Source organism: Saccharomycopsis crataegensis, assembly GCF_037102585.1.
Source record: "Saccharomycopsis crataegensis DNA, jcf7180000000087, whole genome shotgun sequence".
Taxonomy (NCBI): domain Eukaryota; kingdom Fungi; phylum Ascomycota; class Saccharomycetes; order Ascoideales; family Saccharomycopsidaceae; genus Saccharomycopsis; species Saccharomycopsis crataegensis.
In genome coordinates, this window is record NW_027043831.1 from 71,819 (window position 1) to 97,181 (window position 25,363).

General features: G+C 36.6%; 15 protein-coding genes across 15 annotated transcripts; 7 read left to right on the forward strand and 8 right to left on the reverse strand. All coding sequences in view use genetic code 12, as the record gives it.

Moving 5' to 3' along the window:
• Window positions 1-62: 62 nt before the first annotated feature.
• DDL1 (putative carboxylic ester hydrolase) lies at window positions 63-2,624 on the reverse strand (the record flags this gene model as incomplete). Its single annotated transcript, XM_064998831.1, has 1 exon — window positions 63-2,624. One exon carries the CDS (start codon window positions 2,622-2,624, stop codon window positions 63-65), a length of 2,562 nt encoding a protein of 853 aa, XP_064854903.1.
• Window positions 2,625-2,798: 174 nt separating this feature from the next.
• Window positions 2,799-3,581, reverse strand: ILT1 (Ilt1p; the record flags this gene model as incomplete). Its single annotated transcript, XM_064998832.1, has 1 exon — window positions 2,799-3,581. One exon carries the CDS (start codon window positions 3,579-3,581, stop codon window positions 2,799-2,801), a length of 783 nt encoding a protein of 260 aa, XP_064854904.1.
• Window positions 3,582-5,546: 1,965 nt separating this feature from the next.
• DASC09_052340 (uncharacterized protein) lies at window positions 5,547-6,389 on the forward strand (the record flags this gene model as incomplete). Its single annotated transcript, XM_064998833.1, has 1 exon — window positions 5,547-6,389. The coding sequence occupies one exon, from the start codon at window positions 5,547-5,549 to the stop codon at window positions 6,387-6,389; it is 843 nt and encodes a 280-aa protein (XP_064854905.1).
• A 291-nt stretch (window positions 6,390-6,680) lies between these two features.
• On the forward strand, window positions 6,681-7,376 carry HIS3 (imidazoleglycerol-phosphate dehydratase HIS3; the record flags this gene model as incomplete). Its single annotated transcript, XM_064998834.1, has 1 exon — window positions 6,681-7,376. One exon carries the CDS (start codon window positions 6,681-6,683, stop codon window positions 7,374-7,376), a length of 696 nt encoding a protein of 231 aa, XP_064854906.1.
• A 200-nt stretch (window positions 7,377-7,576) lies between these two features.
• Window positions 7,577-8,668, reverse strand: MRP51 (mitochondrial 37S ribosomal protein bS1m MRP51; the record flags this gene model as incomplete). The annotated part of the gene is made up of 1 exon (XM_064998835.1): window positions 7,577-8,668. The coding sequence occupies one exon, from the start codon at window positions 8,666-8,668 to the stop codon at window positions 7,577-7,579; it is 1,092 nt and encodes a 363-aa protein (XP_064854907.1).
• Window positions 8,669-8,908: 240 nt separating this feature from the next.
• On the forward strand, window positions 8,909-10,117 carry MRM1 (Mrm1p; the record flags this gene model as incomplete). The annotated part of the gene is made up of 1 exon (XM_064998836.1): window positions 8,909-10,117. The coding sequence occupies one exon, from the start codon at window positions 8,909-8,911 to the stop codon at window positions 10,115-10,117; it is 1,209 nt and encodes a 402-aa protein (XP_064854908.1).
• A 286-nt stretch (window positions 10,118-10,403) lies between these two features.
• Window positions 10,404-12,575, forward strand: DASC09_052380 (ABCB family ABC transporter ATP-binding protein/permease; the record flags this gene model as incomplete). Its single annotated transcript, XM_064998837.1, has 1 exon — window positions 10,404-12,575. The coding sequence occupies one exon, from the start codon at window positions 10,404-10,406 to the stop codon at window positions 12,573-12,575; it is 2,172 nt and encodes a 723-aa protein (XP_064854909.1).
• A 149-nt stretch (window positions 12,576-12,724) lies between these two features.
• ELP6 (Elongator subunit ELP6) lies at window positions 12,725-13,600 on the reverse strand (the record flags this gene model as incomplete). The annotated part of the gene is made up of 1 exon (XM_064998838.1): window positions 12,725-13,600. The coding sequence occupies one exon, from the start codon at window positions 13,598-13,600 to the stop codon at window positions 12,725-12,727; it is 876 nt and encodes a 291-aa protein (XP_064854910.1).
• Window positions 13,601-13,856: 256 nt separating this feature from the next.
• On the reverse strand, window positions 13,857-14,612 carry DASC09_052400 (uncharacterized protein; the record flags this gene model as incomplete). The annotated part of the gene is made up of 1 exon (XM_064998839.1): window positions 13,857-14,612. The coding sequence occupies one exon, from the start codon at window positions 14,610-14,612 to the stop codon at window positions 13,857-13,859; it is 756 nt and encodes a 251-aa protein (XP_064854911.1).
• Window positions 14,613-15,018: 406 nt separating this feature from the next.
• Window positions 15,019-17,016, forward strand: DASC09_052410 (ATP-binding protein; the record flags this gene model as incomplete). Its single annotated transcript, XM_064998840.1, has 1 exon — window positions 15,019-17,016. One exon carries the CDS (start codon window positions 15,019-15,021, stop codon window positions 17,014-17,016), a length of 1,998 nt encoding a protein of 665 aa, XP_064854912.1.
• Window positions 17,017-17,373: 357 nt separating this feature from the next.
• On the forward strand, window positions 17,374-18,021 carry INA17 (Ina17p; the record flags this gene model as incomplete). The annotated part of the gene is made up of 1 exon (XM_064998841.1): window positions 17,374-18,021. The coding sequence occupies one exon, from the start codon at window positions 17,374-17,376 to the stop codon at window positions 18,019-18,021; it is 648 nt and encodes a 215-aa protein (XP_064854913.1).
• Window positions 18,022-18,309: 288 nt separating this feature from the next.
• DASC09_052430 (uncharacterized protein) lies at window positions 18,310-20,619 on the reverse strand (the record flags this gene model as incomplete). The annotated part of the gene is made up of 1 exon (XM_064998842.1): window positions 18,310-20,619. The coding sequence occupies one exon, from the start codon at window positions 20,617-20,619 to the stop codon at window positions 18,310-18,312; it is 2,310 nt and encodes a 769-aa protein (XP_064854914.1).
• A 274-nt stretch (window positions 20,620-20,893) lies between these two features.
• On the reverse strand, window positions 20,894-22,804 carry DASC09_052440 (uncharacterized protein; the record flags this gene model as incomplete). The annotated part of the gene is made up of 1 exon (XM_064998843.1): window positions 20,894-22,804. The coding sequence occupies one exon, from the start codon at window positions 22,802-22,804 to the stop codon at window positions 20,894-20,896; it is 1,911 nt and encodes a 636-aa protein (XP_064854915.1).
• A 184-nt stretch (window positions 22,805-22,988) lies between these two features.
• DASC09_052450 (glutaredoxin) lies at window positions 22,989-23,294 on the forward strand (the record flags this gene model as incomplete). Its single annotated transcript, XM_064998844.1, has 1 exon — window positions 22,989-23,294. One exon carries the CDS (start codon window positions 22,989-22,991, stop codon window positions 23,292-23,294), a length of 306 nt encoding a protein of 101 aa, XP_064854916.1.
• A 104-nt stretch (window positions 23,295-23,398) lies between these two features.
• SKI6 (exosome non-catalytic core subunit SKI6) lies at window positions 23,399-24,136 on the reverse strand (the record flags this gene model as incomplete). Its single annotated transcript, XM_064998845.1, has 1 exon — window positions 23,399-24,136. The coding sequence occupies one exon, from the start codon at window positions 24,134-24,136 to the stop codon at window positions 23,399-23,401; it is 738 nt and encodes a 245-aa protein (XP_064854917.1).
• Window positions 24,137-25,363: the final 1,227 nt, after the last annotated feature.

A 25,363-nucleotide genomic window follows, 5' to 3' on the forward strand; every position in this document is an offset into this window, starting at 1 on the left:
AATCAACGACCAGTTTCTAATGCCAGTATCAGAACCATAAATTCATAAAAAGAATATTTCTATCATGGATCATGAAGCGCAATTCGTCTCATTTTGTCATCCACCAACCAATCGTCTGATCGTTTCCCACTTTTGAACAATAATTCATTGAGAATGAACTTTGAAATATGCTCATTCTCAAAATAGGTGGTATGGCTTTTCAACGTGTTGATAATCAAAATATCATAAACACTCTGGGGGACACTATAATCGACTCTCCCGTTAGCATTACAACTCAACATCTCGATCCTATCTTTGATTTCCTCGTCACTGAGTCCTTTGAGGTTATAGAAATCTTCATTATACTTCACATGAGCTGGAGTTCCGTAAAGCACATGCTTGACATCAAATTCAAACCCTTCCGGATTAGAGGCAGTATTCCCTAAATAGTTGAATTTATCCCCATTCTTAGTGGCACCATCGGTGGGGCTTTCTTCCTTTTTTGTCAGGTCAACAAAGAGTGGCCTATTTTCGACTTCTAATAATTTCTTATCCGCATCATTATCAGCAAAAATTGTCTTGCTAGTATCCAATAAGCTCTCAAATTGCTGATTGATCAATGACAACCCGGTCCCAGTATACTCGCTGATATAGTTTTTCCCAGTATCTATGAGATCATCACTGATTAAACTGTTAAAAAAACCTGGGTTCTGCTTCTCCAATTCCTTGTAAGTCATTTTTTGACTTTTATAACCACAATAACTTTGGTTGATGAGTGGTTCAATCCGATAAGCCACCGGGTCACACGAATCAAACACATTGTAAAAATTATTACAACTTGGAAATGAAACTTTTTCGAAATCAATCAGATTCATCAATTCTTTTTTTGGATAATATGAAAGAAGTTTCCGGGATTTCATTTGTTTCTTTTTCAATAAATTGAATAACCCAAATGGTGACCCAATGGAAAAATAATTATCGACATTGAAGTCTAATTGGCATTTTTCCAAAGGGTATTCTCGGAAAATTGGGTGAGTGGATTCGAGTTTTTTATTCAAGTAGCTGTTAATTTTCTGATTCTTGGATTTGATTCTGGAATCATTGGTGCTATTTTCATCAATCACTTTATAATTAAGATTGAATTTTTGAAGCGATAAAATATCAAATCCAATGGCACTCCCTAAAGAATGACCAATGATACTGACTTTGCCATTGAAATTTGGATTGTAAATTAAAAACTTCCTGAAAGATCTATTGATTTCTTCAATTACTTTGATCAAGATTTTGTTTTTGTAAGGGTCTTCATAATAAAGCAAGATATCCAATAAAGTGTTGTTGATCAAATATCTCAAAGGTTCAATTTCTTTGATCGTCACATCTTTTAAAGTCGGGAAATCGGATTCTCCGGGAATCTTAGTTTCATTATTGAATTCAATCAAATTCCTCCACACAATGGGAATTGCCTGGATTCGGCAATCCTTAGAATCTCCCAAAATATCGCTGGCGTTCTGCTTTAAATTTTTTCTAAAATTGTTGACGGTATGAATGAAATTAATACTTTCGTATTTAGCTCCCAAAATTTGGCCAATACCATGAATACAAAACACTAAATGTTCAATCTCTCTATTATTGGAACCCCCGTTCTCACCCATTTGTTCACTAATAAGTTGCGAGGTTTTTTCATCGGCCGAGTCAAAATTTAATAATTGGCCCAATTCGTTATTTACCAACCCCATGAAAGATGAATCCATATTCTTTTTTTTTGATTCATTAATCTCACGCTCCTTTTCGGCTTTCCGCTTTGCTTCCTCTTTTGCCTCACTAAAACCCCTGGAAACGTAAGTGTAGCCTGGCACCACTGAGGTACTTTTTGGAAGGGTTTCTGCTAAGAATAATTTGGCTTTGTTGACTGAACTTTTTTTATCAAGGATATAGGCATGGTTTTCATCAATATAAACCACGCTCTTGTTGACTTTCTCACGATTTCCTCTGTCGGTAACGGTGATGTCCCAATGTTGACCCTGGGTCTCTAACGCAATTGCTGTTTCTGCGGTTTCTAACTGATTGGCAGGCTGGGTTTTTGAGGGCTTCAAAGCTTGATAACCTTGTTCAATTTGCATTGACATTTCATTTGTCAATGGTACTCCTTCGTTATCGAACCACAACCCTCTTCTAATCCCGTATACAGGGCCATCCCAATAAATTGATGTCAAAGTGAAATTCTGAATATCCGCTTCAAATAAATTATCCTCATTCACCGGAACTTTAGCATATGGTTTCAAAGGGGTATCTTTGTTGCTATTTCTTCGATAATTGGTGTAAAAGCTCTTGATGGTGGTCTGGTTATAATCGATCAACTTTTGGAACCGCGCCTCAATTTTTTCGTCTACTTTTCTTAAAAGTGAGGAAACTTCACCTCCTTTACCATATAGCTGTTGATAAGCTCTCTCTATTTTCTGGGAATCGATTTCCGAGAAGTTTTCCCATTTGTTGGGTTGGAAATCTTGAATCTTTTGGGGCGTCAAATCAAGCTTGCTTTTTGAGATTGCTGGTTCAGTAGCGTAAAACCACCGTACTTTTGGTAAGGGGGTCCCAGTACTATACGACCTGCAAAATGATACGATAATTCTATTTATATTCTTCATCAAGAACTGGCAATTTATAATTGATGATGATACCCATGATATTGCTCATCAAGAAAGTAAACAAAACCCTATCAGAAATAAAAAAAAAAAAATCATAATGTTCGCAGCGTGCGGTTAACTTACAAATCATCGTAATAATAATCAATCATCCATTCATACCCAATAGTCAACAACTTAGGCAATATCCTTATTGGTTTTCTTTTCTTGTCCATCCGTTACTGATATTGTCTCGATATTGGTTTCTGTTACTTCTTTTTCCTCGTCGGATACCTTTTCCCTGCCAAACCATTTGAATCTACAACACCAGATGAAATGACTCAAAAAGATTCCAATTTCCAACGCCGCACAAATACAGTACAAGGAGATCCCCATCACGTCCATGTTACCAAATATCACACTGAACATTGAGAAAAGAGCCCCCGAACAGTCAACAGCAAGGAAAAGGAAATTGATCCCTACCACTCTACCTTTACGTTTGGCAAGTTCAAGGTATGGTGGAAGTAATCCGATCGCCAAAAGCACCGAGGCAATGATCCCAAAGATCAAGAATCTCCAGTTCTTTGGGTCGTCAGCGTAGTTGTTCTTCAAGTATGTGATCATTCCTGCTTGAAGTCCCACGGACACTGCAAGTAACAGCCCCACGCACATGGCAATCTTCTGCCATTGCATCGAGCATGGAGGATAATATAACGATTGGGCCCAGGTGATTGCGCAAAACACCGTGAACACTTCTGGTTGGACTTGAACGGGGATCGCTGCCTCGGTGGCTATGAAATATATTGCAAAAGGGATCCCACACGCCGCCCAAAGAAATAACATCAACGGAGGGAGTCCCGAGCAGTCTTTCACTCTGTAATTGCGAATGATTTGGGGTATAAGCTGTACACACCATAGCACTGTACCAATAGTCCCTAGAACGTTGGCAGCCACGGTATTAGTATTGTCAAACTGACCCATTCTATCAGTATTGTCTATCTATTGTTTGAGCTTTCTACTCAATATTATCTGATGATATCAAATGAAGAAAAGAAAGGGTCTTTCCCTCGTATAACCATCGCATAAAAAAAATGTTCAGGCGAAAAAAAAAAAGGGTGTAAAAAAAGGCATCGCAATAATCAACCAGTTGAGCTATGGCCCCCGGTACCTGTCCAGTTCTGGTAGGTTAATCAAGTCTAAGAAGGTTTCTCAGATAATTCATATTAGAAAAGCATGTGGCGATTATATAATGGGTTGTTTTACTTTCCTTTGGAAAACCAAGACCAAGCGCAGATAACGAAGTTTGGATTTCGTTTGTGGGGATGCTTGCCGTGTACACAAGACAGAAAACGTGCTATTATCCTTTTTTTTTTTTTTAGATTAGTAGTTCTTCCATATGTGGAGAAGAATTATTTCATACCTTGCAACCTTATTGCTCTTAATTGTTGGGGTGATGCAGAAAATCCTTGATCTGTGAGTAAAATCAAGTTTTTACCAAGAATATAGTCGAGGCATCAGAATTCTTCGTGTGGGACGGCCGCAGCTCTTAAAAATGGTTCAGAAAATGTCAGAAAAGAGAGCTGCTATCATAACAATTTCTTTTCCACTGTTTCTTTTTGTTGCCTGAAGTGGTTAGCTAATTGGTAAGTAAGTGTGGTCCGGAGTTTTTTGTAGTTACCTCCGCTTTAGTGAGAATTTTTAATTTAGCCGGTTTACATGTCAGTTTAATTTTTTTTTTTTTGTTTGCTGATATGTTTCCAATAAGTGGGTTTGCAATTAGTTCCAGATTCTATGTTCACATGGGTTTGACTGAACCAAGCTTTTCCAGAAGCAGTATAAAACAATAATAGTATGATGTGATTATCATCAAGTTATGTTGTTGGAAGATCAAAAATGACATGATATCGAATCTTTCTGGAAAAAGAAAAAAGAAAAAAGAAAGAAGAGAAAAGAAAAAGAGAAAAGAAAAGCAAAACAATGTAAATGTAAATAAAGTTTGTAGACACGACGGATTCTATTTTACTGCGATGGCAGTTGAATTGCATCGCCAATATACAAAATGCTGACATCATCGCAAACCGTTCACGATAGTAGTGCATCTTGTTATCTATCCAAGCAAAAATGCTTTCTCTTCTTTCAACGCTTGCTGAAATCATATACCATATGGAACATCCTCTTTTCTAACTATTTATGAGCTCTGATGTTCCAAATGGAATGATTTGTTCTTCGAGACGTATGCATGTATGCTTTCTTACATATATGTAAGAAAAAAAAAAATTAAAGCCATCAGAGCCTCTTCGGCATCAATTTTCTTTTTCATTTCTTCAAAGTTCAGACAGAATCTGGAACTCTATTTCTAGAAGTTGCTATTTCTCTGGACATGATTTATATTTATTTCCATCCACTAGTCTCAGCAGTCTTCCGCTTGAAAGTTCCGGAAAATCACGCTATAAAAATCATAGTTCGTAGGAATATTGTATTGGTTCTTCAGATAAAACACCCTTCTTTCTTTAGTTTATTCAAATCACATATTTTATATTCATAACAAAATAGATAGCTGTAATCAATCTACACTATTGTGTGTCATCAGACAGTAACAGTAGTCCATTTGAACCAAAACCCATCGTAAAAAAATACCTCGGGGCTAGATCTCGTTGAACGCTTGCTTGCTCTGCAGGTTGCTGACACTTACATTGGGCATCTGTCAAAAGAAAAGAAATAACAGCCAATAGAATAAGACAACAGTGTGGGTTATTGCGGAGAATATAGAAAGAAAAAAAATTATTTATAAACGCATATATGAAATACAAAAAAAAAAATTCTTCTCCGGTTGGTATATTAATAGTCCTTTCGTAGTCGCTGTTTTTTTTTTCTTGTATTTCATAACTTGTTATCGATAGTATCTATATCTATATATAAATATACCATTTTGACTCTTCTGGTATAATGCTTGAAAGTGCTAATAAAAACATCACCAAAGATGTGGGGTCTAAAATGAAAGGATTTGACAGTATCCGCGATTTTCAATTCCCGAAACATGGTGATTCCAAACCAGAAACTAACAATATTCGGTTAATGGAAGAAGCAACCGATTGTCCCAAAAATGATGGTGCAAGACGTTTCTCAATCAGCAGCTCCTCATATTCATCATCAATGTTTGGTAGAAACTCCGAAGCCGGGAGTGATACCACCACCATCCAATCTCTTGAACTCACCCCAAGTGTCAGTCCTAGAAAAGTGATTTATAATAACCCATCTTCACCAACAACGGCTTTGAGATCTAAAAGACAAGCAAGGCACTGTCGGAGCAAATCCGAAGTGATTTCTCTCCAAGAGTTGGAGGACATAGGTTTGGATGTTGGCACAGCAAAAATTATTCAAAAGCCACCAACAGCACAGAGATCATATTCACATAATCACATTAGTACCAGCCATAGTAATGGTAGACATACTCCTAGAAGATTTTCGCTACCTGTTAGCTATCCAATAATTGATTTAGAAAAGGGAGAGTACAACAACACTAGACTAGATGATAATTTTCACAAATCGTATAAGAATTTTTTAGACGACGACTACACATGGAAGCCATTTTTCAATTCACCAGACATTGGTGATGTTGGGAACGTGCCAGTACGAAAGAGCTCAACGCGCTCAAACAGTTTTGAAGCGATATCAGAGGCGGAAGAAGAAGATACTGAAGAAAATAATGAAGAAGAGACGGTAGCAGAGGACATTTTCAGTAGTACACAGAAGATGACGTTTCTCGAATTTCTTGAGCATTATGGTTGAAATTGGGTGCATTATATTGGGTTTTATTTATATTCTTGTTTTTTTTGTTATTATTAGTGTTTGTTATAGAATATACAGAGAAGTTTTTTGTTGATTTATATGATTATTGAATTGTTTTTCATCATCGTTATTTTCTGTAAAGAGTATATTCATGTCAAAAAAAAAGAAAGATGCAGGAAAAAAAAAAAAAAAGATCGTCGATAACGGATATGAGTAATTGCAAAAAAAAAAAAAAAAAATTGGGAAAACATCGCTTATCTGATTACAACTACCAATATATTTAGACCAGTCATGTCAGTCCAAATCAACAAGAATAATAGAAAAGCTACTGCTAGTAGAATCACCCAAGAAACTAAGATTCAAATCGCGATTAATCTTGATGGTGGTCCGTTAGACTTTGAACACTCCATCTTGGGCAAATCGTACGAAGAGGACTTGAAAATCCACAATGAAAAATCCCTTGTTGAATCTCATCAATATCTTGAGATCCACACCGGTATTGGTTTCTTGGACCATATGATCACTGCGCTTGCTAAGCATGGTGGGTGGTCCTTGATTGTCGAATGTATCGGGGACTTACATATCGATGATCATCACACCACAGAAGATGTTGGAATCCTTCTCGGTGATGTGTTCCACAAAGCCATTGGTCACATCAAAGGTGTTAAAAGATTTGGTAGTGGATTTGCTCCATTAGATGAAGCCTTATCTAGAGCAGTTGTTGACTTGTCAAATAGACCATTTGCCGTTATTGAATTAGGTTTGAAAAGGGAAAAAATTGGTGACTTGAGTTGTGAAATGATTCCTCATTTCTTGGAAAGTTTTGCGGAAAGTGCTAGAGTTACTTTGCACGTTGATTGTTTGAGAGGTTTCAATGATCATCATAGAAGTGAGTCTGCGTTTAAGGCGTTGGCTATTGCTATCAAGGAAGCCATTTCTTATACTGGATCCAATGATGTTCCAAGCACCAAAGGTGTTTTATTCTGAAAAGAGAATATTTTTTTTTCATAAATCTTTATTGTGTATATTAAAAATCTTCGTTTTGTTTTGTGTTTATTTCATTATTCCGTTTACCTTCCATATTATTATTATTCATAGCAATCGGTACTCTTGTAGTTTTACAACTTATGCTTCCTCAATGAAATAAAATTTGCTTTTCTATGTACATGGTTAGAAAACAATATATATTATAAATCTTTCAAGATGTCGGTGATCTTCTTGGTGGAACGTTCGTATTGCAACAATCCGCTATTCTTCAAAGCATCAGAGTTTTCTCCGGCAAAAGTTTTCATAATTCCAAGAGTCTTCAAGCTAACACTACCATTAGGTCTCATAGAAGCTTGGGAAACCGCACTTGGAATCATAACTTGCTTGTAGTGTTTACCTGGGACAGCTTTAGCGGCACCAGCTTGAGTGGCAGCTTCAATTTGGTACTTAGTGACGAACCCGGCAACCCCATAATTATTACCTTCATTTACCAATCTACCAGGAACAACGGTGGTGTCGGAATAACCATGAACCGTGCTGTTCAAACGGCCTCTTTGCAAATATGACAAACCACCAGTACCCTTGATTTTGGCAGATCTTGGGTTGGAAGCCAACTTAAGGAAAGTCTTATCTTTATTTACCGAATCGACTCTGGAAATCTTGTGTTGCTCCACTTCTTTGCTCATGAATTGCAAAGCTTCCAAGGCCAAAGAGCTCTTGTTGAAAGCAGATGGGTTTAATTTCTGGGGGTGGTTTTTCAAGACGTGTTGTTGGAAATCATGTCTAATTTTTTTCAAGTCCCTCAGCAATGCTTTCAAAACTGCTGGGGAGGTAGAGCTATCAATCCCCAAGATATCACTCAAACTGACAAACCGGTTTTTGTCGGAAAGGCTGTATAAATTGGTGGCTTCGCTCTTGAATTTATTTTGATGTTCTGATTCGGTATCGGCGAAAAGGGTGCTCATTTGGTTAGCAATTCTTTTTGGAGGAATCACAGGGATCCCCAATTCTTGGAATCTTTTCTTAATCCAGTAGAATTCCGAGGTTGGTTCAAAGCCAGTGACCCCTTCTAGTGTGTCTAAATCATCTAATATAATGTATCTTCCCTTGATTTTTTTAGGTAAGGAGGCCTTGATACCAAAATCTTGTCTGTTCAAACTGGCGGACGTTGTTTGGATGACTTGATGTGTAGGATAGTACTTTGGGGCAAAGGCATCGAATTTCTTCAATGGAGTAGCCACTGAGGCTATCTTGGAGTTTCTAAGCAAGTTGGCAAACTTTGCTGAGGACATTTTTGTACAAGATGGACAGGATATACCGATCTAAGCCCAAATGTCTCTTTGTGTGTTGGTGGAAATTTTTGTTCAAAAAAAAATCGTGAAAATCTTTGGTTTGCGGCGATGGTGATTTATGGTCACGTGGGAGATCTGGAAGAAAATCACCGAAATTTTTTTTTTTTTTTCCTTCTTTTGTTTCTACAGTGATGCGATGAGATGCTGGCAGCTAATCGATAGATAGACCATAATAATACCATGTCTAAAGTACTCATACGGAGACTCGCTACCTCCTCCAGCAGTCTTTCTAAGCAGCTTGACACGGCAAAGTTTGTGAAAAAAGCGTCTTTTGACCGAAATTTCCCAAACGAAAGAAGACAAAGGGCCTGGGAAAAGACCGGGGAAGATAAAGAGACCTTCTTCAAGAGAAAGTACGCCCATGTTCATGCCAGGCAATTGAAAGATAGAGATCTCTTACAGGAATATAAGACAAAGCACGACAAGAAGCAGCTTTATAGAGAAGAACTGAAACATATTAGAAGAGAAAGAAAGTATCAAAGAGCAGAATCCAATCGTTACGTCCAAAGTTTCCATAACCCTTTAACAGAGTTTGTCTACGGTACCTCTGCGGTGCTCGCGGCCTTGACATCTGGGAAAAGGCAATCATATACCAGACTATTATTACAGGGAAGTAATTCCAGTGATGATCAGCTCGTGAAATTGGCTAAACAAAATGGTATTTTAATTGAACAAATGGACAAGCATCATATGAACTTATTGAGTAACTACAACCCGCATAACGGTGTCATATTGGAAGCCCGGCCAATAATATTAAACAGTATCAAGAAATTGGGGATAGTGAGCTCAGAAAATCAAACAGAATACGATGTGTACCAAGAGGATTTGGGAGTGGTCGAACAAATAACGTTACCGGTGATTAGGGAGTCGGAAATTGAAGACAGTGACGGGGTTTGCAATCCGTTTGGGGTACTTATCGATGAAGTCACTGATCCTCACAATCTTGGGGCGATCATTAGATCAGCTTACTATTTAGGGGCCGACTTTGTGGTGGTGACCGCCAAGAACTGTGCTCCTCTAAATTCGGTGGTTGCCAAAGCTTCATCGGGTGCCCTTGAATTGATGAACATCTATTCAGCAGACAACCCAATGAAATTCATCCAGGAAAGTCAAAGCAATGGCTGGAAGTTTGTCAGTGCAGGGGTTTCCAAAACCCAAGATTCCAAGAATGTTGGAATGGACAGTTTGAAAGACTTACTTGTTGCTGAACCATGCGTGATGATTTTGGGGTCGGAAGGGAAAGGTATTAGAAAGAACTTGGTCAATCTTAGTGATTTTTACGTAAAGTTGGAGTCTTACAGAAGTGATATCAATAATGGTAAGTCGGTAGTGGACTCGTTAAATGTCAGTGTTGCTGCAGCCTTGTTGATGGACAAGTTTTTCCGGTGAGGAAGGGAATTGTAAATTGTTATAGAAAAGATGTCTTGTGAATAATATAATTGATAAAAAATTGTTTATTGTTTTTTGGGATGTCTTACAGATCGACCCCGGTACCAGTTGTAGGAATACTGTGTGTAATAATAATTAAAAATGTCGTAATTATCATTGATTTCTCACAGTTTTTTGCACTTTTTTTTTTTCAAAAGAAAATCACCAGGGGGGTGCTTTTTTTTTTGATGTCTATTTGAACTTTCTTCTTTATCACCTCGGAAGGCCTCCCGCACACTATTCCATTATGATGAACCTACAATTGGTCACGAGGAACTTGCTATCCTCCAGTAAGGCCTTCAAGAAAACCGGTTTATTTTCGCGAAGCTTCCATGTAAATGCCCAAAGAAACTTGCAAAACATTATCCAATCACAAAGATGCGTAAAGACCTCATTGACCATCAACTCCAAACTACTCTCCACGAAATTCCACACCAAGACCAAAGTGGCCAATTCCCAAAAGCCAGGGATCCCAAAAGATCCCAAGGAAATCAAACCGGTGGTGGTTAAAAATTCATCGCTGCTTCCTTCGTCGTTATCGGTTCCCCAACTTAATATCATCAAACAACTTTTATCAAAATTGTGGCCAAAGGGCAACACCAACGCCAAAATTAGGGTGGTGGTTGCCTTGTCGATGTTGATATTGTCCAAGCTTTTGAACGTCCAGGTGCCATTTTTCTTTAAATCGATCATTGATTCCATGAACATTGATTGGCTTAACGAAATCGGCACGGTCACCACGATTGCTGGTGGGTTGATTCTCGCTTATGGTAGCGCCAGATTCGGGGCGGTATTATTTGGGGAGTTAAGAAATGCCGTATTTGCCAGAGTTGCTCAAACTGCCATCAAAAAGATTGCCAATGACACTTTTACCCATTTATTGAACCTTGATTTGAGTTTCCACTTGTCGAAGCAAACCGGTGGATTGACCAGAGCTATCGATAGAGGTACCAAAGGGATTTCGTACGTATTAACCGCCATGGTTTTCCATATATTGCCAATCTCCTTTGAAATCTCCATGGTATGTGGGATCTTGACTTACAATTATGGGTTCAAGTTTGCTACCGTTACTTTGCTTACCATGTTGGCGTATTCGATTTTCACCATTAAAACTACTACTTGGAGAACTGGGTTCCGTAGAAAAGCTAATAAGGCCGATAATCAAGCGGCAAGTGTTGCTTTGGACTCATTGATCAATTATGAGGCCGTGAAATATTTCAATAATGAAGCGTTCCAAGTATCGAAATACAATGCCGCATTGACAAAATACCAAGATGCCCAAATTAAAGTGGCCACTTCTTTGGCATTTTTGAACTCTGGTCAGAATTTTATTTTCACCAGTGCCTTAACCGCAATGATGTATATGGCATGTAATGGTGTTGCTAATGGTTCGTTAACTGTGGGGGACTTGGTGTTAATTAATCAGTTAGTTTTCCAATTGTCGGTGCCATTGAATTTCTTAGGTTCGGTTTACAGAGAATTGAAGCAATCATTGTTGGATATGGAAACGTTGTTCAAATTAAACAACAATGAAGTGAAGATTAAGAATTTGCCAGATGCCAAACCGTTGGCCCTTGGAGGTGCTGCAGAAATCAGGTTTGAAAATGTCAGTTTCAGTTATGTGCCAACTAGAAAGATTTTGGATAATGTATCATTCACGATTCCTGCTGGGGAAAAAGTTGCTATTGTCGGACCAAGTGGTAGTGGGAAATCCACGATCTTGAAATTGATTTTCAGATTTTATGATTTAGATCAAGGGAGAATTTTGATCAATGGGCAAGATATCAAACATCTCACTTTGGAATCCCTTAGAAAATCCATTGGAGTGGTTCCTCAAGACACCCCATTATTCAACGATACCATCTTGGAGAATATCAGATATGGGAGACTTGATGCTAGCGATGATGAAATTAAGCATATCATCAACAAAGTGAAACTTAATAACCTAATTGAGGACTCTCCAGAAGGTTTGAACACCATTGTTGGGGAGCGGGGTATGATGATTTCTGGAGGGGAAAAGCAAAGATTAGCCATTGCCAGATTATTGCTTAAGAGAGCACCAATTGCGTTTTTCGATGAAGCCACTTCTGCTCTTGACACCCATACTGAACAGGCACTTTTGAAAGAAATCAAGGCCATGTTCCATAATGACAAAGCCGAACTTAAAGACATCACCAGTGTGTCTATTGCTCACAGATTGAGAACCATTGCGGACAGCGACAAGATCATTGTCTTGGAAAGAGGCCAGTTGAAGGAAGAAGGTACTCATTTTGAATTATTGGCTAAGGAAAAGTCCTTGTATAAGGACTTGTGGAATATTCAAGAAAACTTAGATATGGAAGAGGAATTATTGGAACAAGAAAGGAAGAGAATCGAAGCCAAAAAGGCTAGCTTAAAAATGGAAGCTACTGAACAGTAAATTGAAGAAAGTTTTGGAAAACAATGAGTGGTTTTTTTGTTGTTGTTTTTTTCATTTCTCCTACAATTAGTACTTGCATAAGAGAAAGATAAATATATATATTACTTGTTGTCTTTATCATTATTATAATCATTATTCATTTAAATTGCTTATTTGTAAAATAAGTCTACTGTGAAATCCTTTTTCACAAGAAACAAATATTCCTTTTCAAGAACTTGCAAGTTATTAGGTTGGGGATGTTTTAATAACCAATCTAAACCAACCATACCCTTACTTATTCTTAAATTTCCCGAAATGTCATCAGCTCTACCGGTACTCAAAGGTCTGGCATTGACGACGAAATTGGATTTGTGTATCATGTAAGAATAAAACTGAGTGATCCGGTGCTCAATCAACCTGTCGTTATTTTCTGCAAAATCAATTAATTCTTCATCCACTGATGAGATCAAAAACAATCCCTGGCAAGATTTCTGAAGATTATGAAGAAATTTGACCATGGTGATTGGTTTGACATTGCTAGCACTTACCAAGAATTCCAATCCGTCAATGAAAATAATACGGTTGTTGGAAGGGGCGATATTCTTCAAAATATGAGTTTCAAACAAGTTTTTCACCACAGATTCCTCACTAATATCTCCATCTTTCAAGATTTTCGTGAACAAATCATCAAAACAATTAATGAATTGGAATCTGTCTTGTTGGGTTGTCAAGTCAATGCTGGTTAATTTTTTAAAATAATAAGAATAATAACTCAAGTTGTTGGATAATGAGATATAGGTTACTTGTCGATCTAATTTCTTTGAAAGCGATGTGTTATGATGATGCGATGACACTGAGGAATTGAGCCGGCATTTCCCAAACAAAAGTTCTTCTATTAGGGTATTGATGAGCCATATTGGAGAGGTTCCTTCCACTGAAGTGATTAACCCAGTGAAAGGATGGAAAATCTTAGAGTCTAGTAGCTGTGGACATATGACGCTATTGTCATTGAAAATAGTAAGATCTTGTTTTTGACGGGTCCCCATATTCTTTTGTATATATGTGTATATATCCTTTCAGTTAATTATTTCAAAAAACACACCGAAATATTTTGTGCTCATCACCAAAAAAAAAATTAAAGATCCGGTCAGCGCTACAAACCCCAGAACCAGGTGATCCAGCACGGTGGGTGCTGTGGATATACTGAATTTACAGCACATGAAAACGTTATCAGCAATGAATATAAATGAAACTTTTAATATGTCATAGTACATTATATGTACATGTTATAATACATGAAGGTCACCCAGAATAAGATATATTTCTTATTAGGTTCACTTTCTCCAAATCATTGTTTTCAGCTGCCTCAATGATCCGCAATTTCATTAATTTCTTCCACCTCAACCAATCCTCATACTTGAGAAAGAATTTTTCACCAAACTCATCATGTTCTAAATCGATGGTATTGCCACTCATGATGAAACACGCCCACACTCCCTTGCGGTTATATAATCCATTGCCACGCAAACTCTCGCACATGTTTTGTTCGAACTTTGTTGGGATTGGTTTAGCCTTGAAGATCGCTTTCTTCGATTCATTAGGAGTTAGATTTCTAGGAATATTGGCATGTGGAGTATTATACTTATCCGGCTTTTCCAACACCGAAAGTTCCGTGGTCTTAGTGTTACTTGGGAAATATTTTTCATCAAGCTTTGGGAAAAGCCAATGGACCACATAGAGATTTTGACTGAACGCTGGAAACCATTTCATGATAAAGCTATAATCCGAATTATAAGTATGGTGCTCACCATCCCAATTTGATCCCACCCGGGGAAACTCGTTGAAAAACCTTTTTGATCGGTCGGGGACAAGACCATCAAATCGCCAAATGTTGTGGAAATTCTCGTAATCTTTCGAGAAGAACGACTTCTGAATATCCTTTATGGTGAAGTTATTATAAATATTCGGAGGTAGTTTCCAGTCCTCGGGTAGCTTGTATACTGGTGGTAATCCTTTAAGAACGATTTTATCCTCTAGAGGAATCGAGTCATCAAACATTTGGGTCTATATTCTTGATCTATTGGAAAATTTGGACGGGAAAAAAAAAACAAGAAGGTCACTGAGTTGTAGTCCTAAATAACATATTCTATGTAGCGTGTCCTATAGTGAAGGTACCTTATGATCACACCAATGAATAATCATCGAAGTTTGGTAACTGGTCAACTAGGAAAGAGAGAGGAAAAAAAAAGAAAAAAAAAGAAAGGGGAAAGAGGCGCATGATCATGTTCTTTGTACATGTTTATGCATATGTATACATGAAGGGTGGCCAGGTCTGCGGGTCTGTCACCCCTTGTCAAATAGAAAACATACAAATGACGAAAACATCTTTGAAGGCGAAATTCTATCGATATCGACCAATAGTGAAGGGTGAGCTATCGGGAAATTGTGTTAATAATTAAACCAAATGAGATGCTACTTGCGAGCCCCTCTGGTGATTGGGTGTTCAGCTGGTAATGTCATACGAAGAAACACGCTACCACGTTTTGGGGCTAATATTCAAAGATTCCATACCTCTCCAATAACCAGAATCAATCCTTTATTGCCCATTGACCCTTTAGAAACTCTTGAAGAAGAAGAAGTAAAGCAAGAGAAGCAAAGATTGAATAGAGAAAAAAGGAAGTTGCTGAAACAACTGGGGGAAACCTCCAAAACAACATCACTGGTCAATAATAATTCACAATCCCCATTTTCCGAAGAAGATGAACAGGAAAAACAGGAAAAGAGGAAAGAAAAAAGAGAAAGATTTTACGGATTCTTGTTCAAATGTTTAGAAACCTCAGGGATAACATTTGCGTCGGTCGCGGTGTTGGCCGCTGCTGGGCTAACGTACCACGAGGTTTATGAAAATCATGTTCTTTCCAAGTTAGAAAAAGCATTTGGTCTTGGTGACACATCTTTTGACTTGGCAATCCATGAAACCGCTAATAGTTCGGGAACTGATTGGGTCGAACGACCTCAACAAAAGTTGATGGATGACATAGTGTCTGGGAAAATTAAAGGTCGATACTTCTTATTGATTGGGGAAAAGGGTACGGGAAAAACATCGCTAGTGTTGGAAAGTTTCAGCAAAGTCAATGGGATGAATTGTACTGCCATGGATGCCCACGCTGATCCAGAGATCTTTAGAATTCGGTTGGGGAAAGCTTTAAATTTCGATTTCTTCGAAGACTATATTGGCTCATTGTTTAGCATCAGAGGCCCAAGAGACACCACTGCGATTTTGGATATTGAAAGGGCGTTCACTAAGTTGGAAGAGGTGGCGATCAAAAGAATGAAGCGCACCAAGAAACCCTTGGTATTGCTCATTAATTCCGCCCATTTGATTAGAAATGACCCAGAAGGTGTCAATCTCGTTGAACTATTACAACAAAAGGCGGAAGAGTTATGTGGGGCAGGACTCGTGACAATGGTGTTCAACTCGGATGATTATTGGTTGTACGAAAGAATGAAGAAGTTAAGTACCAAATTGGAAGTTATCAGTATCACCGATTTGAACCGCGAAGACGCTGTGAAAACTCTTAAATCCTCAAGAAAGAGATTTTTCAAAGAAGAATTGGATGACAAACTTGCAAATAGAGTTTATGATTTGGTGGGTGGTCGTCCTCAGCATTTGTCAGAGGTTTCCAAACATAGCAATATGATTGTTGCCAGTCATAAAATCATTGATCGAGAGAAAACCTGGTTTTTGAACCAGTGTGGGTTAATTGGTGAAGGTATGGATGATGATGTTATGGAGAGTGGGAAATTTTCTACTTCTGCTATGCTTTTAGCAAAAGAATTTGTGGATATGGATAAAGCCCGACATAAGTCTAATGGGAACATTGAGAATAATAAACTGCCGCATGAATTACCTTTAAAACTCTCAGAGAGTCATAAAATTCCTTCAATGCCTCTTTGGAGAGCCCGACAAATCATGACCAGGCCAGATTATATTCAAAAATACGACGATTTGAACATTTTCACTATTGATCCTGATTCTAACGTTCGTGCTGATTCAGTGCCGATGATGAGAGCATTCCATGAGATCGTATGCCAGCCAGGATTCGATGAATTATTGGAAAGCACCTGTGATAGAGTTGCGGCTATTGAAAGTTTGGGGAGAACCAGAGAATTGGTTGCAAAAGATTTGGTTCTTGGAGGTCAATACAAACTCAAAACTATCAAAAAATATGACAAACCTAGATATCGTGATGAAACCGTGACACACATTTCATTACAAGGTAGTGATGAAGATGATCGGGATGAGGAAAATGCAATACCACTACAAGATTTACATGAAGGTGCCCACAAGAACTGGTGGCAGAAGAGAATGCAGAGCGATTACGTTACCACGTATCTGAGTGATGATTCAATCAAACAGGATGTTGATATACGGAATGATATTACCGTGAAAGAAGATTGAAGATTGGGCAGCTGTGAATTTTATTCTACATTTCTGAAGAATTATAAGTGGCTTTTGTTGATAACTTTTGGCGGTGAGGGGGTTTTTTTTTTGTTCTAGAAAATGTATTCGTATTTTTTTTCCTCTTTTATTGACAATTGACTGTTCTTCTATCGTTGTAGTTGTTTGTTTTCCATGTTGGAAGCACGCCAAGGTTATGAGTCTCCGGAGCCGGTGTCCGCCCCCTCCCCCCAACAATTTCTTTTTATATGCGCCCAATGAAACCTCCCAAAAAAAAAAGGAAATGGGATGAGCTTTCAGAGATCTTTTACCCCAGAATTTCTAGACATCCTCGGTAATTACTAATCATTTACAACCATGATCCCTATATTTCCAAGATTAACCGGTGTGATGAGACCTAATCTTGTCTCTCAAGCCGTACAGATCCGGTGTTTCCTGTCCAAATCGCGGTTCCTCAAATCGAATGATATCTTTAATGTCTCCAAAAAGGCAACCAAATCGAAATCAAATGTTACCGATGAATCACCAGTTGATGCTAAGAAACCGGTAGAACATTATGTCACTAAAATATCTCCTACTCATAAGCAGCCTATTACCAACACTGAACAGCTTATGTCTCAACATGAGAAAAACCAAAAATCGATCAATGCAACCATTGAATCCCTTAAACAGCGCATCGCAGAAGATCCAAAGAAATTAGAAGAAACTTTGGAAGAGCTTCACTCACAGTCTCAAACCCCAAAGAAACCTACTCTTGCTGATTTCAAATGGCCATTGATTAATACGTTCTTGTTGACATCAATAATATATTTTATCTTACAATATACCTGGGAATACCTTGATTTTGAGCAAACGGAGTTGGAGTATAAGCAACAAATTGAAGCTTTGGAACTCAGAATTAGAGAATTGGAGGAAACGAATGAGGAAAATCAGACTGCTTTGAAAGAACAAAAACAAAAGGAACTGGAAGCATCGCATGGTTGGAGACGTCTTTTTTGGTTTTGAATGATGTCGTTTTACTTATATACTGAAATTATTATTCTTATTTATTGGTTGGTTGGTTATTAAGGTCTATTACAAAATATACTATATACATTAGCATAGAAGGATCAATGCATATATTCCAAATTTTTATTATTAATCATTCGTAATCACATTAGTGAAGAAAAGAAATACAAGGAGTACAAAAAAAAAACATCTAGGAAATCTCAAAAAAAAAATATAGTAATAATAGTACATAACAATAATGGAACCCCGAAAAGTATATAAATGATGAAAAAGAAAAACAAATAATCAGTAGCCTATTTCTAAAGTATCAAATTCCCAGAATCTCTTGTAATTTTCAACGATATTCTTCAAGTGCAAAATCAATTTCTTCACTTGTAAGAAAGTCAAGGAGGTATCCAAATCTTGTGGAATCAGATGTGGCAAATAATCATTAAATATCACATTGAGACTAATACCAATGGCATCAATCGTCATTCTCTCGAATTCCAATTTACTCTCAATATCCTTATTCGAATTCGCAGTGATGGCAGATTGTGGGGTTTCGGAATTATCTTGAAATTCTGATGAAAGTGGCCCATTTCTAAGGTTATCAAGTGATGCCTCCAGTGATAAATCAATTAGTAAGTTGCTCAAACACATGAACTTGCATAAAAGCCAATATGGTGAAACGCTGCCTTCGGTAATTCTTTCCTTCATATCTGAGTAAGATGAAGGATTACCAGAATCCATTTCTTTCAAAAACTTATTTTTTCCTTCACCACGGCTAGAAAGAATGTCCTTCACTTCCTCTATATCAAAATCATCATCAAATGCCAAAGATGATAGGCTGAGTTTGTGATCTTCAAGGTACTTTAATTCTTTAACAATTGACCAGATGACATGATCCCGGAAATCAGGATTGATAAAAGCATCAGATTTTTTCAGCAATTTGCCATTTGAAGCTGGCGCGGCGAGTATCGCCGAATCATCAGCTGCTGATTTTTCAAATTCCTTTGCTTTAAGGGGCTTCAAATTCTCAAAAACTACAGGGAAATAGCCTTGCTTCAAATTTTGAGTTTCGAGTTTCAAAGTGTTTTCACAGAAAATCATCAACGATAAAAATAACTTGAATTGTGACCATAATGAGACATTGGTAGCAGCAGTTCCATCAAAAGAATATAATGGAATAACTGTGAATAACCCTTGCGTCATTTGATAAAATGCTCTAGGTGATGAGGTAACTGAGAAGTAAATATCAATAATATGCCGAAGCTCTGGTAGGAAAAAATTTGCCAAAATAGTTTGGTTTTTAGAATCTTCTGCACCATCTGACTGAGATAATGGTGGTTTTTCTAATGGTCGTGAGTTAGCGAGTCCAACACTTGCACTTGCAGGTTGTGATTTCCAAAATGCCCCTGTGGCAACCTTGAACAAATAGAAAATCAATTCTTGAATTAAATAGACGACGTCATTAATCTTGTTAAAATAAATAACTCTTTCATCACACAAGCATGTGAAAGCAACTTTCAATAACAAGTCGAAAATCTGTTGGTCAAAAAACTCTTGTCTCGTTAAGATTATAGAAAGCGTGCGTAACTTATTGACAAAAACTTCAATTGACGATTTAAATTTGCTTACCCGTAGTTTCTCAATCATTTTATGATCCCTTTTACTTTTTTGACTAGTCTTTAAATCAAGATTATCGATATCATTTAGATCATCATGATTTTTTATTGGCAATCCAAATTCGTCGATAGTGACAGCCTTCTTATCATCATTTTCCCCATCAATCATTGGTACCAAATGATCCTCAATCTTAAAATCTCCTTTCAAATCGTGCACCAAGCCACTATCAATCCCTAGATTAATAAGACAGGCTTCCAACTGTGATATTGAGCTTATGATTGTATCAGCAAGGCCAATAGTGGAAACTTTTTTTTGGATTAGGATATTATTATCTTTTATCACTATGGCTTTATTCGACGCAATATTATTATCAAAAATTTGCTTGACATGAGATACCTTAAAAGATTCAGAGAACTTTCCGTGCGGTTTAAGGTAATGGGTGCGGGAGATTTTCAAATAACTTTGTAAAAAAAACTCATTGATGGAATTGTCAATCTGATATTTTTTGTCATTGTGCTTTTTGGTCTCACTAAACAGTTTTTCTTCTGTGACTATGTCATTGAGTAATCTAAAAACTTTTACCACGTTAAGTTCTTTCTTTCGTTTCAATTTTTCCGCTTCTTTTGCAATTTTGTTCTCATTCTCCTTATGTCGTTGGGCTATTTTATTCTCTTTCTCAATAGTTTCAAGTAAGCTTTCATCTAGCATTGAGTTGATTTCTTCGAAATTACTTTTGGAGACATTTATATTATTGGCGGCAAAAAAATTCAGTGCTTCCTTGTCTGCATCAATTGCAAACTTTTTTCTCGGGATAAATCCTGCTTTTCCAAGAGGACTTGTGGTTCCTTTTGAGAAATCTGGTCTTGGTTTTGCTTTGACGGATCTACTGATCATCGACAACACAATATCCTCATCGCTGTCATCCTCAGAAGTAGAGTTTTCAATAGCAACAATCTCATCAGAATCATCGGTCAAATCGTCGTTTATCATATCGTACTACTCTTTGAAAATATTCTGGGAGTTTGCTATACCTTATGAGGAGAAGAATCCATTGGCGGAAATATTTTTCGGCTTATTATAGACGTTGAATGATCAACCGCAATAATATTTAAATAATTCGAGATTCTGATTAGAAAATTTTGGTGATAACGAAAATATTTTTTTTTTTTACTTTCACGTGCCGCTGTTCTGGATCATCATCATACTCTAAAATTGTTATATAATTATCTATTTATTGTTATAATACATAATACAATATATACCTCTATTTTGACAAAAATTCTATAATTTCATTTCTCTTGTTGTAAAAATCGTATTTCAATATAATATTCCCATTGTTGGCAAAGTTCACAATCTGGAGAATTTCATCTGGCAATTTCTCATCGAAAGCTCGAAGAATCTTCATCAAGTGCTCTCCACTCATCAAGTTAAACTTCGTGGCCTTTAAACTATCAATAATTTTACCAACTATTGACTTTATTGGGAAAGATTTAACGCCATTGGTGGTATTCAAGTTATAAAGAATCTCAAAAATCATCAACAATTCGCCTGTATTCGTCCCATTTCCTTGCGGAGCATCTATCTCGAACAACTTTTTTTTCTGCGCTTCTTTCAATCTGATTCTTTCAATTAATGACAATTTCTTATCATTTATCGGTTGTGCCTTCTGCTTGGAAATTTTAGATAATTTCGTTATCTTTGGAGCAGATTCTTTCAAAATACTTAATTTTCTGTTAATACTACTAGCCGCTGGTTTAAAATCCGATGGAGCTAATGGCAAATCATTATAAACTTGGTTGATCTTCTCGTCAATAGAGTGTAAATCTTCCCGAGAAACAAAAGTATCCACTAATTGCAGAAAGATTTCTTTTCTTTTCACGATTTCTTTAGCAAAGTTGGTAACTTGCAATTGTTCTTTAGGTAAACCTATTAACAAATTAGTTTTATCATTATTAGAAACAACTTTGAATAGCTCATAGCTCTGGGGATATAAATATTTAATCTTTAAAATGTCCGAAACCGTCACTTCTTTACCTAAAAGTTTGGTCATATTTGGAAGAAACTGGCTCAAGCTAGGCAAATTTGTATGATCAAGAAAATAGATATAAATTACATTGTCTAAGTTTGAAAAAATTCTGACCAATGCTTTCAATTTCTCCTTTAAAGTGTTATCATGGAAATTCGCAAAATCTTTAAATGACTGGGTAAAGATTTGATTGAAAAGTTCATTATTTGTGTCTTTTTGATGATAAACGATCTCATCGATGAAAACATCCCCGATTTTCTTGCTCATTTTGAAATTGATCAAATAAGGATCAGCAGTGGTATCAAAACCAACGTAGTTTAGCTCCATCAAAGGATCTATTTGTAAAAATAAATTTTGATTTCTTAAGTACCCAAACATATGCTCCTTTCCCGTATTCACATTTGTATTAGCATTATTGAAAAATTTCTTGTCTTCGAATGCCCCAATTGTTGGATCTTTCAAATAATTGATTTTCCAAACCCTTTGAAGGAAGAATTTGTTGATATCTGGTTTGTTATCCATAAATGACGACGATAATTTAATAACATCCGAAATTTTTAAGTCCAAATTCAAAGATTTCAGGAAAACCGTATAATTTGAGCCCTCAACTTTTAAAATATTGTTAAAAACCATACCCTTTGTAATAATCTCAAATATTTTTCCTACTGATAGAATTAAAGTTGGTTCATCCTGGCTCCCCAATTCGATCGGCTCTTTTTCATACCTGGTATATAATTTCAAATTGGCACCGGTTGTATGAATCAAAGAGACCAAGTTGCAATTGGTTATTGGGTTGTTGGAAGATATTACATAAGATTGATCCGATAAACACTGATCGAAAAATCCATAATTCAAGCCAAACGATTTGGAAATAAGGGAGACCATAGAGTCAGATACCGAGTTCAATATCCCTTCAGAGCTTTTTTGAATTTGTTTTGGGTCTCCATAATTCAATCTATTCACGGTAATCGTCCCAAATTGGGGTTTGGCATTGTTAATTTGTAAGTACGAACTATCAGAGGTGGTGATTTGCGAATTGTTGTTTGAAAGCAGTTGCCAGTTTCGAAGGACTAAATATCCATGAGATACCAAACATTGGAGCAAATATTTGGTATCATAGTTATTAACATCGATTACTGGAATTGTCATTTGCCTGATATTTCATTTAAGAGATGATAATAATAAACATTGCGTTAAATCCACCATTTATGGTGATTAGGCAGCACTGACATTTCCATCGGGGGGAAAAAAAAAAAAAAAAAAATTACTAATAACGTTTCCAAGCGATGAATGATTTATCTTATCGACACCAACTAAATATAGCCAACAAACCATGAGTAATATCGTCTCCCAACTCCCAAAAATAGTCAAAGAATCACCAATATTTGTGGCCTCCAAAACTTTTTGCCCATTTTGTCAAGCAACTTTGAAAACCCTTGATAGTTTGAAAGTCAAGCCGTATGTACTACAATTGAATCAAATGAAGGAGGGCCAGGAAATTCAAGATGCATTGGCCAAAATGACCGGGCAAGGTACTGTGCCAAATATCTTCATTGGTGGAAAGCATATCGGTGGTAACTCAGACTTACAAAAATTGAAAAAAAATGGCAAGCTTACTGAACTTTTAAGTAAATTTTGATACAACAATCAAGAATATTTCATCATCATCGCAAATTAGGATATATTCAACAAATATAATGTAGAATTGAATCCTTTTTCTTTAATAAACAAAGTCTAGATATATCAACTGGCAGCTGTAGATATCAAGAGTTTCCCGTGCTTTCTTAATTCTTCATCCATTAGATCCTTAATTCTCTGGGCCCCGGAAATCCCTATACCCAACAAAGTTTCCAATTTATCAAATGGGATTTTTTCTTCCAATAACATCATCGCAAGTTTTTCACTTTTACCGACTATTCCTAATGTCAAAAAACTCATATCTCCTTCCTCTAAATGATTTAGGTCCAAAATTGGAATGCTATTATTGTAAAGCCCAACATTAATAGAGCTGACAAAATCGTACATCGCGATCCCAGCATCGATCAATGCCAAGGTTACCGAGTTGGCAACCGCTGATAAAATCCCTCCGTCTTGTGATAATACATAACAGTCCACTATTATTTGAGTTCTTGGATACAATTTGGTTATTACTGTCTCGCTGAATGTTTTTTCTAATATCGTCATCATTTCTTTGATTCTTCGATCAGATTTAGGTCTCTTTCTTCGTTCCACTGGAGAGAAACTGGCAATATTAAGATTCACTGTGATTGAAGCATTATTATTATTTGAATTGGCTTTGGATTTTGGTTCTAATGGTCCATTTACTTTGCACATCACTTTTGTATTCCCTTGTTGGACATATGATGAACCGTCCGATGAGGTTTGGTGAGTGTTGACTTTACAAGTGAATGATTTCAACTCATTCCAGCGTCTACCATCTAAACGAAGGCCTTCAGGCGAGTATAATTCTTTGTTGGACATAGTTGGGCTCCTAGAGATGGTAATAGATTATATTATAATAGGATTCTCACAGTCAAAAAGAATAAAAAAAAATTGCGAGAAAAAAAAAAAAAAAAATTGTATGCTTTGCAGGTGCTGCTTAACCAAATAAGCATTTCACTAGCTTACGGCCTTTTAGTCCGTTTTAAAAAGGTTCTTGCTACTTTATTTCACATAAAAATCTCCCATAATTAACCTCCCTAGATTGTGAAAAATCCCGGCTTTCTTATGTACACTATTATAACCTTGGTATGAATGTGCTAAATGCATTTAACAACCCTTTAAGAAATACTGCAAGTCTTCGCTTCTAATTCTCACTCATTTGATTGAGTAAAATTTGTATAGAGCTAAAAATCTAGTGTTTTATTGTAAGTCTTTTGTCTTTCAGTTTTGAAACATGTTATGTTTGAAATGAATAATCTGGAAATAGGGATATCGAGCCCTTTCATACTAGAATATATCAAACAGACAATAAACAAACTCAAGTTGATATACAAAGCAATAAAGAAAGATGTATGAGCAAAAACGGAACAAATATATGGCAAGTGAAATTATAAGAAGATTTGAAGAAGATTTGATTGATAATATTGTTTCCCTGCTTTTGAATATCTCATATCAAATATGAATCGCGGTTGTTTTTTTATTCTACAATATCATTACAAGAACTTGCGCTTAAAAAAGAAACGTTAGATTGTTCCCAATACAAACTAAAAAACGGTAGTAGCGTAATAGTAATAAGCCTCAGGCCATTTATCGATAAATTAATAATATTTCATGATGTTGGAATTTTATATGAATGAATGAATGAATCATAAATTAACAGGTCTCAGAAATTTAATATACCAATCCGTTGGGTCTTATAATATGTTATTTGTCATACTTATATGCATAATTGTTGTTAACTGTTATATTACGATGCGACTAGACTAGATATAGTTAGTCACGGGTAAGGATCGACTTAGTAGTTACTCTCTGAAGAACCAGAAATCATATATATTGAAAACTTTTCATAGTCGACGACTATAATTACACACGAATGGTTATGAGCTTGTGGTTATGAATGAATGAATATGAATTGAATGAATGAATGAATGAATTGTATATTAACGAGTAACAGAGGTTCTAAATAACATGCAAGCCGGGCATTTCATGCCGGTCTTACTAATAGATAAGTAAAATACTATAACTTTCTCACAACCTCACATTCCT